The following is a 20520-nucleotide window of genomic DNA, read 5'->3' as shown; positions in this document are numbered from 1 at the left end:
AACAGAAGTCAAGGGACACGGCCCGGCCCACTGTCTCAACCCTTTGATTAGAGCCTAAAACGATGCCTACATTTTTCGTGAGGCCCTTGCAGGCAGAAAAGGACGAAACAAAGCGGAACAATTAACTGCGTCTACTGTTGCTAATTTCGTTTTTGCATACGGAAACAGCGACACGCCCACCGAAAACGCCCACGCGCTGTCGGGCGGCACAAGTGAAGGGATTAGAACGGTAAAGGATTCTCAGCCCCCTCACTGGGCTATGGGACATAGCATACTGAGTTTCCAGTTTTAGTTCTCTCCGTACTCCGATTGATGAATGCCGCAGGACATTCTTGGTCTTGCCTGCTACTGTTTTTGCTCCGCTCTCTGTTGACTATTCCAAGAAATGTCAGCTAATTGTTTTCACCTTGCCAATTAGTAGGCCATTTAATGCCAAAACAACCCGAAGCCAAAACAAACAACGAGTGGTATTAAAAAGCTGAAGAGGCATCAATTCTCATTAAGTTTGAATTGGAAACAAATTCCAGGGGACAAAGGAGAGCGGCCGCATAAATAAATCAATGTGCAGCCAAGGCCAGAGCCACAATTATGTGCAACAATGCACCTCAAGTGTGGCCCTCGGCAGGAATCAATCAAGTCTCATCACTCAAGTCGCAACTCCAGTCCTCCCTCCCTTTTTCTTGTGTGTTCCCTCTCCTTTTCGATTTAATTAATGCTTGGCCATTTATTAAATTGGCAGCTTAGTCTCCTTCCTCAAACACCCTGGGTAACCACACTAGCAATGGGCATGGATTTTTTCGATTTTGTAACCCATATATATTTATACTTTTGAAATGCGGTTCTCAGGCTTTCCATCAGTAAACTAAAACGTAAAAATATATCTCATCTGTAATACCTAAAATGTGTCCAGCTAAAATGGTTTACTATTCTAACATGGGGTTTTTTTTTTCTTTTTAAATTTCCTTGATCCCAGACTGCTCAATTAATATAATCGGGGAACTATTTTTTCAACAAAGACTGTGATTCCAGTCCGCCTCGAAGGATGCCTGCGGTTGGTCCACCTTGCCACTCCCCTCCACTTGCGTGATGGCTGCAACCGATCCAGCCTAATTTGTAACCATTAACCCATGTATTATGTTGGGCATGCGAGTGGCCAGGCGATGGATTGGCTCTTTGAAGCCGCCCTGGGATATAAATGGCCACATGAATGGCTGCGCTGAGTTTTGTCTATTAAAAATCATTTAGAACAAATGGATGCAAGATTTGTGATCTCCTCCAGCTTTTACCAGTAGGTGTGATTTCGTTTAAATTTCCTATGTTTCTACATACGTATTACCTAAGCGGATTCCGGTTTATATGGGGAATATGCTTCATATTTATGTAGTTTGAGAGTCTTTTGATTAAATTGAACTTTTAAAGTGGTGAGGTCTAGTAGTTATTTCTTAATACCCTTGATATAATAATATTTTTTTCTAAACCTGTAAAGGTTATGCTATACTAGTTCTAAACGTTCACATACTTTAAATATTTAAATGAAGCTGTAGGAATAAAGTTTAACAAAATAAACTAGTTCTTATAAAACCACGCGGTGGGTCCTTGGTAAGGATAAGTGACAAGTGAAGCTTCCGTTGGTCATAATTACGAGTTCCCTTTTCGGACCTTTTCTCCCTTTCTGGGGGACCCTAAAGTCGCTGTCAAAGTGTTAAATTATTCCCCTAACACGTGCTCATGCTCTCGTAATCACTTTGAGCTGCTAATTTCGACTTCGGCCCAGTGCTCGAGGCAATCTCCCACTTATTTGGCCTGCTCCCTGGACAAGTTCTTGGGTCGTTCCGGTCTATAAGTAGGTCTTAAGCCTTTTATCGCCGGGGGAAGGGTGCGCGCAATTTCCAGTTTCGGGTCCCGGGGCCCAAGGAGCACTACTGATCATTTCGCAATGATAAATTAAGAGCTAAGAGTGTTTCCATGTACCCGGCCGACAATCCACTGCCAAGGATCGGGGGTAGATTGATTATGTCCCCATGCCGGTAGACACTCTCCCGTCGACGCGGGCTTGGGTCATTGTCAACGGAGGCCACGCCTGACTAACCAGCCACAATTTGCAATAGGATCTCGCCTCGAGCCGATTCGGCCGAAGTGAGCTAAGACCAGTTTATCGGACACACTCGCCCGGCGGAGGATACCAAGTCTCGGAGAAGATTTCTTGTTGAACATATTTCCAGAAGCCAACAGGTGCCAATGGGCTGTGATCAATCATTGGTGAATCGATTTTTAATTAAGAACTCTTGTTAGCAATTGGAGAGCCAGCTCCTCTTGGCCTCCTTGGCCACGTTGATTGCCAACAAAGGCCTGTTGAATTCTTTAGCCCGAAATTCCCCTAACAAAGGAGCTTGGCTCAAATCGACTCTGAATTTGGCTACCCAGCAGCGTTTGGGTCATGATGTTTAAATTTGTCCTAATTAGTTGACAATGAGCGATGATGAATCAGCGGATTATAGTCGAGCGCACAAGGGTGCACATCTTCTACATTGAATCGTGTAGGTGGGTTAAGAAACTTATTATTCGGGCTTGTTTGACTCATTGCGAAATAATATTTTTCGAGTTGTTAGTTTATAAATGGGTTAAATGATTATTAGCCATATTAAAAAAATTGTTTTCACTTTGTTTCCATATACAATATATTCTCTTTATTTTGATATACTTCTCGTTAGCGGTTTTATTTGTATCAATAAAATATAAGTACGAACTTACATACATCTAGAGACGCACAACAGATGCAAACTACATTCTTTAATAATATTTATAGTTATCATAGTTATACAAATAATCAATTCTAACGCTAAGTTTATGCCACTTATTTGCTATGACGAATCGTTCTAGGCTTTATACAAACTCTTAAACCTGAATCCTAGGGTGCTTAAGTAAAACTCATATACAACACTTGTGGGGAATTGGGACTACAACATTATAAAATGGGAGTCGTCTACCTAATGGTCGGTCCTTAACTAACTACGTTCACTGTATACTCCGATTTGTCTTTAACCTTGCCTGAAGTTCAAGGTCATTGATTCAAAATGAAAAACTAAAATCTACATAGAATGATAGGGGTATTTAATTTACAATGCTGAAGTCATCTTGAAGATATCCCTGCTGATTCTACAGGGCCGTCAGATCGTAGTCCTGCTTGATGTGTAGCTGAAGATTGGTCATGAGATCGGATTGTTGCTGTTGAAGGTGCCCATGCAGATTCGTGTGACCCATTTGATTGTTATTGTTATTGTTATTGAGGTTGCTGTTGTTGTTGTTGTTGTTATTATTGTTATTGCCGCTGCCATTGTTGTTGTTATTGCTGAGGTGCTGCTGAGATCCCGGATAAGAGCTGGTCGTCTCAGGTGCCGCCGGTATATAGGGCGGATTGCCCAGGGACGAGCTGACGTCACCGATACTCTCCAAACTGTCGGAACGAATGCACTGAAACGAGGAATGTAGAGGAAATCGATTAAAATGGCGATCATTTAGCACATGGTCTATATTTTCCAACAGATAGGGCATTCATTCTAATTTGATTCTTGTATTTATACAATATTTTAATTGATAAGCTTGCTAAGCTAAATTCAGACTTATGCGCTTTAATGCACTGTTCATTATCAATAAATGCACTCGCAAGAGTGCCAATTCTGGGGAGTAGACGGCCCCTTAAGTGCTGTTCCTGTCGACTTTCAGCACGCTCCACTCACCTCATTCATCACCGGAGTCTGCTGCGTCTGCTGCTGCTGCGACTGCTGCTGCTGCTGCGCTTGCTGCTGCTTTTTGGAGGCGGCCCGCTTGGTGGGTTTCTTCGCTACCGGTGTTGGGTTGCCGTTGGCGTCCACCGTCTTCTTGCGCACGTTCTTGGTGTTGGGCAGCTTGTTGTCCTTCTTCCACTTCATGCGCCTGTTCTGGAACCAGATCTTGATCTGCCGCTCCGAGAGAACTAACGTATGGGCAATCTCGATGCGCCGCCGACGCGTCAGGTAGCGGTTGTAGTGGAACTCCTTTTCCAGTTCCAGGATCTGATGGCGTGTGTAGGCGGTGCGTTGGCGTTTTGGCTCCATTCCCGGCTGGTAAGACCCGTTCGCTGCACAGGTAAAGACGTAAGTGAATTTTGGTCAGTAAAAACTCAAATCAATATCAATGCATTATATTTGTTAGGTCTTAATGGATATTTAAAAAGATTAAGCACAAGACTGCCACAATGTTGCAAGCTATTGTCATTTTCCAAAAAAGTTAAATATTTTCGCCGTGTATATCTCGCAGAAGACGCTGGATTTTCATAATTAATGATCGGATGATATTAACAATATTGGGGGTGAGTATGGGGCACCACAATTAATACACTTCAAATTGCGTTCCATAACAGGCCAAGTTCTCAATAAATCTCCCAGATAAGTTGACAACCCTTAAAAGGCCCCCGCCAAAGTTTTCTCGCTTTCACCTTGGAACTGGACAAGTCAATGGGATGGTGGAGCGGGTGGTACCGCAAGGGGATGGGTTGGTTACGGGTCACAGGGCTAGCCCGCGGGCACAGGAAAGAGTCGTGTCAGTTGGGACTGAATAATTAATCAAAATCAAATGGCGCGCAACTGTTAGGATGTCAGGGCTTGTCCTTGGGCCTCCCGAAAAATTACGCGGCCACAGTTAGTTTTTCCGGCTGGAAAATTAAACACATCTGAGGGTTGCATCCTTCCGCTTCCCCCTTCACTTTCTTACTCAGTTTTCTTTCATTTTTATCGCCGCCAGATAAATGCCTCGCACCTGCCACCCGTCCGAGATGGACATCCAAAATTATACGCGCTCCATCAATTTCAATTTGCTGCCATCTCCGCTGATGTTTCTATCAGAGTTACAGTCCCTCGCACTTCCCGTTCGGAGTTGTGCATTTATAAAAATTTCATTGCTCTGTGACAGACAGCTTTCGATTTGATAGAAATATTTCAATCCCAGCTCGGCGGGGCCGAAACTTAGATTAATGATATGTGTCAAGCCAACCGTTGACAGGCCCCCAAAACAGGGGATTGGAGCGTCCATTGGTCTGGGTGGTCCATCAGAAAAATGTGAACTAACATGGGTCAGGTCACTGCAGGAGGAAACTGGGAAAAATGCTCTCAAGGGCTGCTGACAAGTTTTTATTTTGTTTTCTTGAGCCGGAGTGGCATGTCAAAAGTTTGAGTTGGGAGGTGAAAGGATAGAAATGATATTTTGAAAAACCTCACAGACTAGAATAAAAGTTTTGGCCGCAAGGTGTATCAAAACATGAAGTTTTTAAAAAACATCGCAGAGGCCCAAGCACTTAACTTGGACAAAATGTCTAAGATGACGACCAGCTTAATTCACAAAGCTTTAATATTTTTTCCTATCTGTAAAATGTAAATAAAACTAACATGTATGACTAATCCATCAATTATTGATTTGGATTGCTAGTGATAACCCAAAATAACACGAATCTAAAATCAAAAGAAAACCCTAGAAGGACAGCAATAAAAACGAACCAAGCCAACTGCAATATCAATTACAAAAACCCCAAAGGAGCAGGGAAGTTAAACAGATAACGAAACAACACCGTTTCCAACGTCAGCTGCTCAAAAATGTAGGCGCTGGCGGCGGCGGCATGCTGCGTTAATTCGTTTTTAATAAGTGCGTATCATTTCATTTCAACATTTCAACGAAACTGCCAGGCCGCGCGAAGCGGAAGAACTTCGGTACAGGCCAAAGGAAATCGCAGTGTCATGGCTTAAGACGAAAAACGAAAACGAGAAAGAGTGCCAATTGCATTTAAAACCGGCAAGAATGGCAGCCAATTTAACGAAAATGCCAAATCATACAAGGCCAAGGAAATCAAGATTGCGCTTGTGCAATCTCCCAGGGGAGACGTTCCTCGAAGGGGGATGTTATGTGGTGGAAAAGTGCTAAAGAGCTGCGAAAATGAATTGGCGCCCGCGGGTGGACTTGCTGCGTAGGCAGCAGCTGCTGTCCCTTTCGATCCCACACTTTCGTTCGGCGGTCTGAGTCAGGCTGTCGGCATGTTTGTCCCATCCAAAATTTCATATGATTTATCATGCGTTTGTGACTCTACATTTTCATTCAGCCAGAGCGAGGGAGAGCGGACAAAAACTATGTCAGGCATTATTTCATAATCTGCTGTTGTCTGGCGGCCTCATTTGTGGGCTTAAAGCAACCCGATTTTGAGGTGCGGTGGCCACCGGACAACTTCCGGGCTTCGGTTCTTTACTTCATTCATTTTGCATTCGAATCGAGAAGATGCTTGAATATAAATGATTAATTGCCAAGCCGATAAACAGAGAGTGCGTAAATATCTTTGGTTAATCCGAAAAAGAAATTTGACTCGTGCCAACCCGAAACAAACAACAAAAATTGTAATGAAAAATAGAAAGAAATCAACCAAAAATATTTAACGGCTGTCATAATTCATTTATATAAACATTCATCAAAAACATTTATAGCCAGCGTGGAAAAAACTACGAAAACCTGTTCACCTATTAGAGGAAATCGCATTTCGAATGCAGCTAACAAATGCCAAGAAATTAATTTTCGGTCTCACTAATGAATGCCCAAACGGAGATTGCGCATACGCCACGTTATCCAGCTGGGTTCTAAGTTTAAAACTTTACTTTGAGCTCGAAGATTTGGTTTTTATTTCTTATATTAAAGTGTGTGAGCTCATGGCAACAATAACAACGAGCAAAGGAAAAAGGCAAGTCAACATTTCAACAACAGCGGGAGCTGCATCAGCAGCTTGTCAAGTGACTTGCAATTTGTGGCAGGCAAATAATAAAAATAAACATGAGCTCATGCTACTTACACATGTACGGGCAGAACACCAAACCCTCGTGTACATATCACATAAATATATATATACGTTTACATATGTGTAGAATCGTGTTCCAAAGTAAAGTACCCGCAGCACTTGAACTGGTTGCCAAGCTGTGGGAGAATCGTTCTCCAACTCGAATTTTGTTAATTTAAACGCAAATACTTTGCGCGCTTTTCAATGGCTTAAGCCAAGTGCACAACTAAATGCTTAAATATGTTAATTTAAGTAGAGTCGAACGAGGCAAAGTTAAAATAATCTGCGCTATACTGACCGAAACTAATTGCACGGGAGGAGCTGGAGATTTCCACGGTTCATGCTTTAAATTGTAGTTCGTTAAAAATTTATTTGAATTTAGCATAAGGTTTTTGTAATCCACTAAATATACTTTTGTATTGCAAAAATGACTTAAGGTAGTTAACTTTAATTTAATAAGTTGTATTTGTATGTTGAAAAAAAAAAACTCTTAAAGCAAAGTTGAATTTATGGTTATTATTGAATTCAAGTAACTATTTAAAAATCGTTATATTATAGTTGGAGCTATCTTGTGATGTAAGATGAAGAACTTTCATTTAAAAATAGAAATATTGTTTTTAATACATTTATAAGATAAGTAATAAGTAATGTAAGTAATTTATAAGTAATGTATACTTGAGCACAACATTCTTTAAAAAAGAAAGTAAAATCCATTCTATTTGAAACGTTTTCATATCTTGCTATCGATTTCCCATTTGTTAAAAGTATTCGTTTCACTTTCGATTCTGGTACTGAACAATGAAAGAAGCAAGTCGAATGACCATCAACAATGTTATTCAACTAAGTCGAAAATTCAGCACTTGTCCCAAGATGATTTTGCTTTGTTGTGCTAACGAAATGGAAATAGAATGGATCCGTAAAATCAAGCGAAACCGAAACCGTAAAGACGCCAAAGTGCAGAGTACCAAAAGAAAGACAAGTCAAGCTAAGAAGCTCACGACTCAAACTCGAAGGCCGGCGAACAATGGAGAACGCGTAAGACGACCTTGGAGATTCGTTGCTTTCAAGACAAGAACCCACGAAAACCCCACCGGGTTCGTTTATATTTCATATATATGTGCATATCCCGGTGGTCAATGGGCAGAGTGCGGCAGCAGCAATAAAAGCTCCGCTAATTAAAGCCAATTTCAATAATTTGCACAGCTCCAGAGAACTTTATTGGCTTAAATTGCTGAACCAAAACAGAGACGGCAATAAGGGGAGTCAAACAGAAATAGAAAGAGAAAGAGAAAGAGAAAGAGAGAGAGAGAGTTAGCCAGCGAACAGGGATCGCTAATTATGTTTTGTGAAGAATCCAGCTGAGTCTCAGCTGTTCGTGCCCCATCTGTCATAAACGCGAACTTCTTAATTTTTACTGCGTCATTTTCATCATTGTCATGCCCTGGGCCGCCGGTGATTACTCCCCTGATTCCTCGCCCTATGCCACCCCTTTCCCAACGATTTGCACTCTTGCGAAGGCGCAATTCCAGCTGAGTTTTTACAGCATCTGCGGCTGAGACTCGTGTATCTGAATCCGAATCTGTATCTGTATCTGCGGCTTGCACTTTTTTTGCCCGTCTCGGAGGCTTTTCCGCAAGTCATCGGGTAACTGTGACTCTCAGGCAAACTCTGCCTCATGGTGGAAACTTAATCGTGGACTTGCCATTGAAATTCAGGTACAAGGCTGTTCACGTTCCACTGTTCATTGAAAGCGACTATACCGTGTCTATAGCTCAGTGTCTCCCCCTCTATAAACACGAAACTTGCACGAGTTTTTAGCCACCTCATCTTGAGCCGCCTTCGTGCATGAAATCAATATTGTTCAGTCAAGTCTTCGCACAGAATTTATTCCGTTCAGTTTTGGCATTAGCATGTGGTCAACAAAATAAGTTTATGGTCTAATTTCATTAAAGTATTGTGTAACAACATATTTAAACATAACATTACCAGCGCAGTCTAAGAAACCATAAAACAGTTCGTGGACTTTACCAATATATGTTTACTTTCCAGTTGTTGCATAAATTTGTAATTGTATTTGGATTTGTCCAATGTAATACACTTACTTAAGGCGATATAAATTATCTAATCAAATAGATTCGATTATTAATATAAGCGCTCTGTTTATTTTCGTTCATCACATCAAACTTAAGAGTTTCAACTGCAACCTGACTGCAGCCCGATTCCATTAATTTTTCACAACCTTTCAACACTTTTAATGACACCTATTAAATAATCCACAAATTGCTCTCCAAATGCGATTCACACCTAGCTCTGCTTCTCTCATTCGACGGAGGCACAAGTTTGAAACAAGTTTTAGGCCGCCGCAGGGCCAAAGCAAATTAAATTCGGCAAGAGACCACACGCCACATCAGCGGCATTCATAGTTTGGGCCTTAGTTTCGGGCAAGTGCTAAGCGAGTGTAAGTCATTTGTAAAGGGAATAACATGACACCGGCGGGAACCCGGGGTCACGGGTCTGCGTTTTGGGGCACAACGAGACGGAGAAGGAGACGGATGCCAAGACGCTGGATAAGATGATGCACTGGCGATAATCAAGCCCCGTCTTGTTCTCGTGGTCGTGCGCTCATGATAAATGTCACAACATTAACATCAAATGACACGGACCATCCGTCACTCAGTCGGAGTTATACCCTACCGATGGAGGGGCGGGGGCTTGGAATCGGAATCCGAGCATGAGCCCGAAGATAAGTTGGTATGGTGTACCTTGCGACTGTGTCAAATATGCCCCCGAGCGATCGTTTCCCTGTCTCCCTGCGCGCCGCACAACTTCGATATTTCGTTTTTGGGTTTGATTTTTGATGCTGACACTAAGAAAAACTTTCCACAATAAAGAAAATCAAATGCGGGCTTTGTTGTTTTATTTTAAATGTCCCAATATTAGAAATAGCATCTTAGAAACCGGTACGAACACAATAAATGTGTAATGGTATATATTAATAATATAGTTAAGCCATTGCTTTTATATGACCCTCGGTTCCTACTGTAAAGCCAAATTTCATCATGTTAACATGTTTAATTGGATTATTAAAAATTAGAAATTATTTAAAAACCCTTTAGTTTGAAGCCAACTTTGAATTATGTACTATATTTTTTTCAGTGAAACGACAAATTTCCACAGTCAAGTAAATCGGGAGTGGGTACTGGGAACCCGATGAACCGATGAGGCATTTGACAATGAGCGAGTCGGAGTGGCGTTAAGCGAAACGTTATAATTACCCATTTGGGTCAAGGTTATGGTCGAACTGGAGTATCCCTGTGTACTGTGCTGTGCTAATTAAAAAGCAATCTATCAGTAGCTTCAGACCTCCATCCGATCCTCTGGGAAACGCATTCGTCACCTACTTGCCGCCCCGTGGCATCCCTATTTTGGTTTTATTAAAACAATAAGCGACGACAATCTACAGTTGGCCGTCAGATGTTGTTGGTAACACACTCGAAACATGGCTGAATGAATTCCCCGTTTGGGGGGTGACAATTAATTAGTAATTATTTCTGCCAGGTCAACTCAACTGAGCCCATTCAGTCGGTCTCTGGATCTGGTGAATGAAACCAGGCAAGAAACCTGTTCTCCATGTCCAAGTTGCATTCAGTTTTTGTGCCAAGAATGAGTCGAAAAAGCTTTCATTGTAGGCCTTAGAAAATTACTGTGTATAATTCAGAGAGCCTGGAAATTATTTTCTGGGGGCTAAGCATATGAATGGATACATACAATTTTTCAGAAGAACATTGAAATGAGAATGAGTGTTCGTTAAAATATCTTCGAGGTTTAATTTAACGATTGTTTCTTCCTAGACAAAAATGTTTCAATTGCCTAAAAAAAAAAACTACATATATATGCAGCTCTATACTACATTCCCAGGATGACTTTTTATGATGTATCAATTGGCACCGTACCATTCAGCAGTCCAAGTTGATTTTATGTCAGTTCAAGTGCTGAAAGAACCTCTGAAGAGGCCTAATAACCAGGAGCCTCTTAAAGTGCTGATTGCAGCGAGTGGGACTCACTTAACGTTATGTGCATTATATTATATTATATAGGAGTAGTATGTACAGGAACTTGTCGTTTGGTGAACACGGTTCGCCCCTCGACGCAAGGCGTGGCACTCTTGATTTTGATTAATGAGCTTGGAGTCGCAGTTTTCTTTTTTAAGTTACTCGGTTGGCTGGTGTCTTTGGCTTTTAGATTGTTTATTTTCATTTTGGGTTTCGCCCAGGAACGAACATTACAGGGGCCTGTCAGTGAATCAAGTGGGTGTTGGCAGCTAAGTAATTTAATTAGCATACCCCGAAAAATGGGACACGACATGGGCGCGAAGGGGAGAGCAGGAGATAAAGAGAAACTTTCAACTTACCAACTCCCGCCACATGGATCTTCTTCATCCAGGGGTAGATGATCCGTTCGCCATCGGTCGTCTCCGCCATCAGATCCTCATCGCTGTCTGAGTCCCCGAGGTCGTCGTCGTTGTCGTTGGAGCCCAGCTCGTCTGGAGATCGATCCAGCATGAGCCGATCCTCCTCTGACATATCGTCCTAAACAAGTCAATCAAGGCCTCGATTACGCATTCTCTCTTGGCACATCTGCTGCAAGTACTTACGTTTTCGGATCCCATATCATCACACCGCAATCGCATCCCTAGCTCTTGCAGTTGTTGTCCGGCAGGTACAGCTTCTTCTATGCGTTTTTCTAGTTTTAGGCCTGCATGGAATGGAAGTCACTTTAGTTTGGTACAGTGTAATTAGAGTAGCTAAAATCGAATTGAAGGGCTTATATATGTACAAAATATTAGATCTTTTTTAATATTACTATGCGGCATAACAATCTTGTGGGCTTATTTTAAGTGTTTTTCTCAATCTGCTCCCTAGACATTTTAAAAGGTTTGGATATACGAATGTAAAATGACTTTGCTATGGAATTGATATATAAATAAAAAAAATAATTATATAAATATAAATATAAATATATATTTAATATAAGGATCGATTGATAATCTTCAGATTATTGAAATAGTACTAAGTATATCCTCCTATCAAATCTCAACGGATTCCAAGAGACAACAGAAATTCTATTAGTATGGACTCACCTAATTCCTGCAGTCCCAGCGCCGTGTTCGTCGGTGGTTCCGTGGAGCTGCACTGAAGGGGCAGATCCATCATCTGGGAGTGCGGCGAGTGTCCTTGGGAGTGGGTGCTGCCCACACTTCCGTTCGCCGTCCCATAACCCCCACCGTACCCGCCGTAATATCCATTTGCCGATCCACCCACTGCGCCACCTCCGAGCACTGCGCCACTTCCTCCGCCACCACCGCCATTGCTCGTATTTGGAACGTTTGCCGCCGGTCCGTATCCGTTCGTGGGATCGGAGTGCACCGCTCCTGCGGATATGAATTCGGGGGCGTGGTGGACGTAATAGCCGAGGCTCTGGTGCGGATGGGCGTGTGGATGCGAGTGCGGATGTGAGGGCGGAGTGGCATTGGCATAATTGGAACTGTAACCGCCGGCGGATGCCTGGTGGTGTCCAGATATTGCACTGTTGCTATGGTGGTGCGGTAGTGAGTGGGTGTGCGAATGGGAGTGGCTGTGCGGATTGTGGTGATGCGCCATATAGTCACTGACCATGTCCGCCGGGTGCATGGAATGCGGATGACCAGTCATCCCACCTGCTCCACCACCTCCGACAGACCCAACACCTGCACCACCGCCGACGGCACCACTCATATGACCCGTAGATGCGGTCATCGAATAGTGTCCATTGTAGTGATGATAGTCATCGGCCAACGGCGGAAACTTTGGGTCCAAGCCATTGCCCATGGACATGGGACTCTGGACATGATGTGGTGCATGCGGATAACCCATGAGAAAAGAGCTCATGACGGAAGGTCTGTTGGATCGGGGTTCACCGGATGCGTTTTCCTGGTTATTACTTTGTTATTCGATTTTTTCTTGGGCACTATCACTTGGATTGCACATACTCCGAACCTTTTGCTTTTAGTACATTAACTATTGATTAAAGGCGCTGCTTTTGCAAGTAGTAATTACTTTTAAGATTGTGTTGGTTAAAATAAATTTCGTATTCTTTTTAATATTTTTAACTAAACAAAGGGGTTAGAAGGCTCCCGTTGTCTTCATAATTTTCACTTTTATTGTTTTGATTATACTTTGTTTGCACTTTTTTGTCACTTTTAAAAGCCGTGGGGCCTTGGAATTCTGAGAAACTTGATTATGGTGTTATTTTCCGGTTATAAAAAACGTTTTTACAACGAATTTCAATCCCACACAGGGAGAAAAGTCGGACGTTTCGGTCTTACGAGTGCGCTGCGAACACGAACCGTCCCATTCGAGCCGATTTTTTGTTATGCTCGCTGGCGATAACTCTCCGTGCGAGCGAACCTGTTTCGCCACTCTTCGCTCTTGTTTGCTTGTGCTCTCGCTCGCTCTCTCTCACCGCCATTGCCATCAAAACGGGTTTTCACTGCCGAAGCAATCGAAGGACGGCCCACACACGCGCACAAATAAAGCCATTCATATGTAGCAGCCATGTCTGTTCACCTTTTCTCACCCTTCGCCTCGTACGCCATTTTCCACCACTGACCATAGTTCTCTCGCAAGCGCGACTGAGAGGGAGCATTGTGGTTAAAGCGGGATGGCCAGATCTTTGGTCACACCCATTTTGAGTTGCGTGAACAGTCAAGGCATACAATATTGAACTAGTTCAAAGAAGTATTCTTAAAAAAAAAAAATAAAAAGCCATTAATTAAAACTTTAAAATATAATTTTACTTTTACTGTACAGTGTATATATTTTTTTTATATTTTAGTAACGTCTTATTTATTTTTTTACGAAATAAGCTTATTTTACTTTCCAAGGATTAATAAATTGAAATGACAGTAAATCGAATAGAAAATTAAAAACGCAATTGTCTACATAGAGAAATAGGATTTCTGAATTGATTCAATGTTATATTTATATCTCAAACAGCACTGTTTAGCTCATTAGCACACCTACTTACCTACCCTCGACTGTTCTTCCCTCAGACTTACTATTTTGGTTGTACTTTTGCTGTGAGTGTGCTGGTACCTTCAAAGTCATGGCGCACGCTCGAAAATTGAACTCGACGAAAAAGTTGTCTGGACCCAAGAAACTCCGCCCATTTTCAGAAGGCTTTCATCGATCCCGGACAAGACGTAAGTGTGGATATGGAGCACACCATTTATTTTCCACTTTCATAAATGGATTCTGTAGGAACGATGCAGAGAACGCGTGGGTAACAACAGTATTGATCGTAAAGAGGGGACGGTACTATTGGATGCCGATTTCTTCGTCTGAATTCAGCTACCGAGTTGGAGAGTCCGAGCTGACTTGCAACAATTTCAATTGAACAACCAACGAATATCACTTTGTTCTCCTCTGTGATTATTGTTGTGGTCTGGCTGGGGCTAAGGCTGTTATTATTGTTGTCATTACTACCGTGATTTTTCCTCCGATGTTGTTGTTATGGCGATGACGGGCACATATTCAAATGGAGCAAGCGAAACGTGGAAAATCAATAGAATGATTGTTGTATAATGCACATCGAGAAGGTTGGATATTTAATGCTTTAATATTGTTTTTAGTAAATATTTAGACTGATTCATAACAATCCATAATGTGGGTAAAAGAAAATATGGCTTGTACTTTTAAATTCGTACTTCGAGCAATGCGGAATATTAACAATTTATTTATAGGTAATATCATACAAACTTTTGATTATTTCGCTTAATGAATTCAACAGATTTTAAATTTTTGTGATATATATTTTAATAAGTTTGAAATCTGCTGACCCTATAGAGCCAGCTGCCCTAACTCACTTCAAATAAAAGTTAAATTGAGCATAAATTCGTGTCACACTTCTGGAGTGTGTTTCTGAAAGTGACTCTGGCTAATTGCCGAATAATTGGACCTCCGGTAAACCCACCAAAAATATCTTAACCCCCTTACAATCAGGTCCACGTGCTGTGCCACCTCCTTCACCAGTTCCATATGTGAGCGGTATAGGGGCATGGCCACTAATTAATCGACTTCCAACTGATTCGATTTTGATGGTCACCATCAAAACGTCATTAGGCTAGTTAAGTTTATAAAACTTAAATTTAGTCTGTGGTCCGTCGGCCAGACTCATAGGAGTAAATGTTGGTTTAGGTCTTCATTCCACGTTAAAGTGTTCGAATTAATTGACCAGCTAGTGTTAATTAATGGAAGTTCCATGTTTACTAATTTTACTGTGTGATTCATTACGCATATTTGTTTACAAATAACTTTGGTCCAAATCCAAAAATATAATTGCTTTTAAATTACATTATTATATTTCTCGAAAATTTAAAATCAGAAAACTGTTATTTAATTTCTTATGTATTTAAAATTTTTAAAGATAGTACCAAATTTAGATTCCATGCTTAGCATATTACACTCCTGAATGGCTGCTGCTTGAGGACCTTTAAAACTCAGTTGCATTAGCGGCTGCTACATCGAATTTTCTCAGTTCTGACGTAGCTCCTTAGGTGGATGGAAGCACGATGTGGGAGGTTTGGGAAAGTCCCAGCTTGCGCAGGGATGAGGGCTCCCTGAGCCAGCAGGGAGGATGGGTTGTGGTACAACGAGGATGGCTCGGTTGGGGGACAGTGGGTGTTTGTTGCTATTGCTTGCTCTTTGTCCGGGGCATTTGAGTCCAAATCCCAATTCAGATCCAGCAATCAGTTGCGACTGTCAGGCGGCGGCAGAAGGAAGTTCACTTGCTGCACGAGGCAACACACTGAAACGTGATTAATGATGTCGCATCCACATCCACTGAGGCACATTACGACCACCAATGCGAATACATATAGAGAGCCACCATGCTTTGAGTATGGACTTTCTTTGTTTTCAGCTCGCTTCTTTAAGCCAGCCATCAAAACTTTGTGATATAAAATTAAAAAGCACTCTACGGCGATCGAATAATGTTATGCAAAATGGGTGGTATCCACAACAACTGATAAGTTCACTAATATTTGCAATTATGTAAATGCTAATCATTGGAATGGCACAAGAGACCTTAAAACAATTTGTATATTTAGAAAAATTAGGAATAACTTTCAATTCTTAAAACTTTTTGAAGTTATTTTGTAATTTTTGTATGTTAAAGCTTTAACCCAATGAAGGAACATGGAAATTTTAGCAACACATAAAAAAAACATGCTGCCCAAGTTTGTTTTTAAACTTTGGCAACGCCAAGACGCCCAGCGTGTTTGATACCACTGCAGAGTGTTGTAATTTGATTATTTTATATAGGAAATAGTCTGAAGCAGTCTGTAATGTGAAACATCACTAAAACCAAAGTCAGTCCTTATATTGTATAATATATATCCTAATTATCTTAAGATCTTAATTATGTCTTATTTATGTTGGTATAAATTCAATGTAATTTGTTTGATTTTTAGGGCCCCCTTTTTTAAAGCTAAACTAAAGCTAGTTGAGGTCGATTTTGTAAAGTCAGTTTTCTTGTCCGTTACATTTTGTGATATTATAAAATATATGACAAAAAATAAATGATAGTGACTCTAACGCAGCTATAGTTGTTTTAAAATAATTGTAGATTCGATTTTTCGAATCGATTTTTGACGAAACAATATTTAATTTTAAAAGGATATTTTCTTTAAATCGCAAATTGAGCTTATATCAAGCTTTATACCAAAAAATTGGTATTATCTCCATTCCTTTACTTTATCTAAGTAACCAAAACCTTTTTGTCGAGACACTCGATTAAAGTTTTCTTTTGTTTTAACCAAACTGAATCTACTAAGTACACTTAATTTAAAAAAAAAAAACTTGTAATTTTAAAATTATTTTAAGCTTACTTTTTCGAAAAGGCGATAGCTTTTTCCCTACTTTTTGCTGCCCATGACCCACCCATTGACTCCACATAGACAGCCAGATTCTGGCATTCCAATCAATCTGGTATGGAAATTGTGTTAACGACATGTTGACAAGTCGACGTAGATTCAGCCTAACCAGGGGAACTCTGGGGATAAGGAATGGGTCCGGGGATTCAGGGATGTTGATTAGCTCGAGACGGAGTGAAAAGCTGGAGGTTCTTCCAGCGAAAACAAGAGGACAATGAAGGCTGCCAGGAATCGTTTGCCAAATGATTGATTGAGTGATTAATGATTGACTGACTAGCTTACTGAACGCCTCTAGAGTGTGTGTCTCTCAGAATTAAAGCCAGTTTTGACTTTTATAGTCATTAAAGTCATATTTACAATACCAATCGAAAGTTTTGCAGTCACCTTCCCTCCTTCCCAGAGACCCGAAACAATTAAATGTGGTTCAAAATATCTTAGACTATTTATCACCGGTTCCAACTGTTTACCTGTCATATTATGCCCAAATCGGGCCTAGATGAACTCCAAGTCTAAGCGGAGATGAATGTTTAACGAAATTTACACTGCGGCTGCTTAAAATAATTACACGAATCACTTAAATGAGTCGAAGTCGATCGCTTTGGGGCCTAAACAAAAAAGCTGATACTGGAACTGGACAGGCACCCATTACCATGACAGATTATCTCTGATTGATTTAATTTCGCTGCACAACTCACCATAATGAAGCCTCCGATGGGGACTCGGAATATCGCGGCGATATATGTTGCATGTAGACCATTTAAAAGCTTCGGGCTAAAAGCGAACCATCGATCGCTTTTTGCCGCCAGTCGGTTGGAAAAAATGAGCCCCTAATTGCCACGCATTAGCTCCAAAAACTTAAGAAATCTCCTCAAAATTAAGCTTAATGATGTTGGCTGTTTACGCATTTTTGTAGCAAAACCATGTCTTCGAGTTCTCGCAAGAAAGTGAGAAGATCTCTGGGAAGATGCCCTTTAGATCGAATAACTTAAAGGTGCCACTAAAGTATTAACATATCACTAGAAATTTGTCATTCCGAATGCCGTAATTAAGTCATCAAATTAGCAACAATAAATGGATAATTGTTTTCAAGAACCTCATCTTATATAAGCTCGCCGCAATTATCCATAATTTTGTGAATGACTGTAATAAAATTTCAACAAAACGAAAATAAAAATCATCTAATGATAGGATTGATTGAGAAAATTAATTTGATTAAATCATTTGGTAAGTTGTAAAAAATGTTATCTATCATATTTTTGCAATGAGAAATTTATAAATACTTAGCGGACAAACATGCTTAACGATAGAACAAATGGAACACTTAGTGTTCTTAAAGTATATATGGTATGTATATACTTTTTGTCAAGCCCTTACAATAATTCAGCTTTGTTTAGCTTAAGTTAAATATATTAATGTCTAGTATACTAGTATACTAGTATACTAGACATTAAGATTATTTTTCGTTGCGTTATTAATCTACAATATATTTATTTCAAATAAATTTCAGTTAAAAGTTAAAAGACCTAGAAAATTCGATAAGTTATATCTTACACTACGAGTTTCAAAACTTGCGCTTATCCATCAAAGAAAGTTTTTCTTTTCGAATAGTTTGAGCTAAAAACATTTAATTTAGTGAAACTTTTTGAAGACTGCCGAAGTCGAAGCCGAAATGCCAGAAGTGGCTCAGATGGAAGCGGTAGGGTCGACAAGCTTTGCTCAAATTTCCAATTACGTCTGTGTCAATCATAATTAGTAACAACGGCGATTTTTCATTAAAGGGCCAGGGAAATATCGAACGGCAGCTCCGGAGAAGAAACCGGAGACCATAGACCGGAGAATTCAGTTTCTCACACATATCAAGCCGCGGGACGGGAGCATCTAGTAAAATCTGATGGAAAAGGGGAGGAGCATAAACATGGCTAAAAGCGAGGCTCAGTTTGCTGTAACATGTAATTTGGTACGGCTCGCTGCCTGGCGGTCTGTTATGAATGTGACTAATTAAATTTAAAGATATCCCAGAGATTATCAATCTTTGAAGCGCATCGAAGATGGCCAACGAAAAGGAGGAGCTGGGGATGGGGATGGGGATTTCGGATGGTGGTTGGGATTGGGATTATGGATGCGGGGCTGGCAGAACACCAACAAAATTTCACAAGATACAACGCAATGGGAACAACAACAACAAGCATCAGCACCAAGCGAGCACATTTGTTTCATGATTGAAATAATGATTAATGAACGCGCCGCCAAAATTCAATTCGAATTTACTATGTATATGGCCCGGGAGGGATTGGAACCTGGGACTCGCCGAAAAAACCGAATCCACACTTGAAGAATAAGATTGAATGAAGAGTCCTCATTGGAGACATATTGAAAAAGGGAAATAAAAAGAAATTTTCTAATAGTTAAGATTAATTAGCGATATCTATACTAAATGTTATATGAATACATTTTGTTTTATATATATTTTTTTTAGCAATATAATTTGCTTATCGTTGTGCATCTGAGTTCTTTATATACACTTTTTAACCGGATATTATAAACTTTTCTCATAGTGTAAAGCAAGCCAGACGGGACGCCGACCGAGTTCCATGCGTGAAATCCAGTCAGGAGTGGGACGATACGCCCAGAAAGAGAGAGGGCGACTGCAAATGCATGTGGGCTCCATGCTGGTCGAAAGCAACAACTGCACTCGCCGTCCTGGCCAAGACCATCAATTACCGTTTTTTCAGGTCCAGAGACACAGAGACACTCTCGGTCGCAGTTGCTGGCCCCTCGACACCCCCCTTCCACAACTAACTCACGAACACCTTTTGAGAACGTTTTCATTTTCTGAAATGGCCAAATGGCTTTGTTAACAGCTTTTGTGCAGTGGCTCGGTTAATAAATGTTTATTTAATTGACTGCATATGTTCACGACGCGACTTTCGGACCGCTCCTCTCTAGAAATCCGATCAAGTTCGGGCTCCGTTCGTTCAAACACTCGTAATTATCATCGCGCCTCGCAATTGAGCAATTCATTTGGCTCCTCATGGCGATAAGTACTTGTCTGTAATGCGCAGATTAGAAGCCCGCAACAGCACTTGCATTTGCAGCCCGGAATTCGCCGTCTAAATTAATGAACAAAGCCTAATTGTCTGATGATCAGGTTGCACTTTTTCGTTTCGGTTTCTCAAGTCACGCAGCTCGGATATTATGCGCGGTCTCGATACCCCTTGTGCAAAGCGAACTTTGAGCAGCATAAACGTATTGAAAACAGAATGTCAAAGCAACAGTATTGTAATCTCATTTCAAAGCCGCCTTATATATGCATTTTTGATGCTTGCATCGTGATGCTTGTAACAAGTTGTCGACAGAATATTGTAAAATTACTTATTTGTAATATATATAAATTTAAAATTTAGATTTTGTAACAAATATTTTATTAAAAGAATAATAAATGAAATACATATAAATTTCTTTACTAAAGGCCAATATAAATGTAATACAAATTGTACTTTTATACCCGTTACTCCCTCGTAGAGTTAGAGATTCGTTGAAAAGTACATATATAACAGGTAAAAGGATGAGCTTCCGACCATATAAAGTATATATATTTTTGTTCTGGCTCACTAGCCGACCCGATTTGGGCATGACCGCCAGCCCGTATGAACGGCGAGACCTGGAATTTATTATAATATAATTTATTTTATTATATTAGTTTTAT

The 20520-nt window shown here is 40.7% G+C and overlaps 1 protein-coding gene across 1 annotated transcript, besides 1 other annotated feature; it reads right to left on the bottom strand.

Annotated features, from left to right (window-relative positions):
- Positions 1–2667: 2667 nt before the first annotated feature.
- Dfd (Deformed) lies at positions 2668–13260 on the bottom strand. Its single transcript, NM_057853.3, has 5 exons — positions 11985–13260; positions 11499–11599; positions 11256–11433; positions 3738–4117; positions 2668–3471 (listed from the first exon to the last, which is right to left on the bottom strand). The coding sequence occupies exons 1-5, from the start codon at positions 12769–12771 to the stop codon at positions 3157–3159; spliced, it is 1761 nt and encodes a 586-aa protein (NP_477201.1). The 5' UTR covers positions 12772–13260; the 3' UTR covers positions 2668–3156.
- A 7054-nt stretch (positions 13261–20314) lies between these two features.
- Positions 20315–20483: a mobile genetic element.
- Positions 20484–20520: the final 37 nt, after the last annotated feature.

The sequence above is a fragment of the Drosophila melanogaster genome, chromosome 3R (genome assembly GCF_000001215.4).
Source record: "Drosophila melanogaster chromosome 3R".
Taxonomy (NCBI): Eukaryota; Metazoa; Arthropoda; class Insecta; order Diptera; family Drosophilidae; genus Drosophila; species Drosophila melanogaster.
Note: the sequence above shows the minus strand (reverse complement) of the source record. Positions and strands in the feature narration are given on the sequence as shown.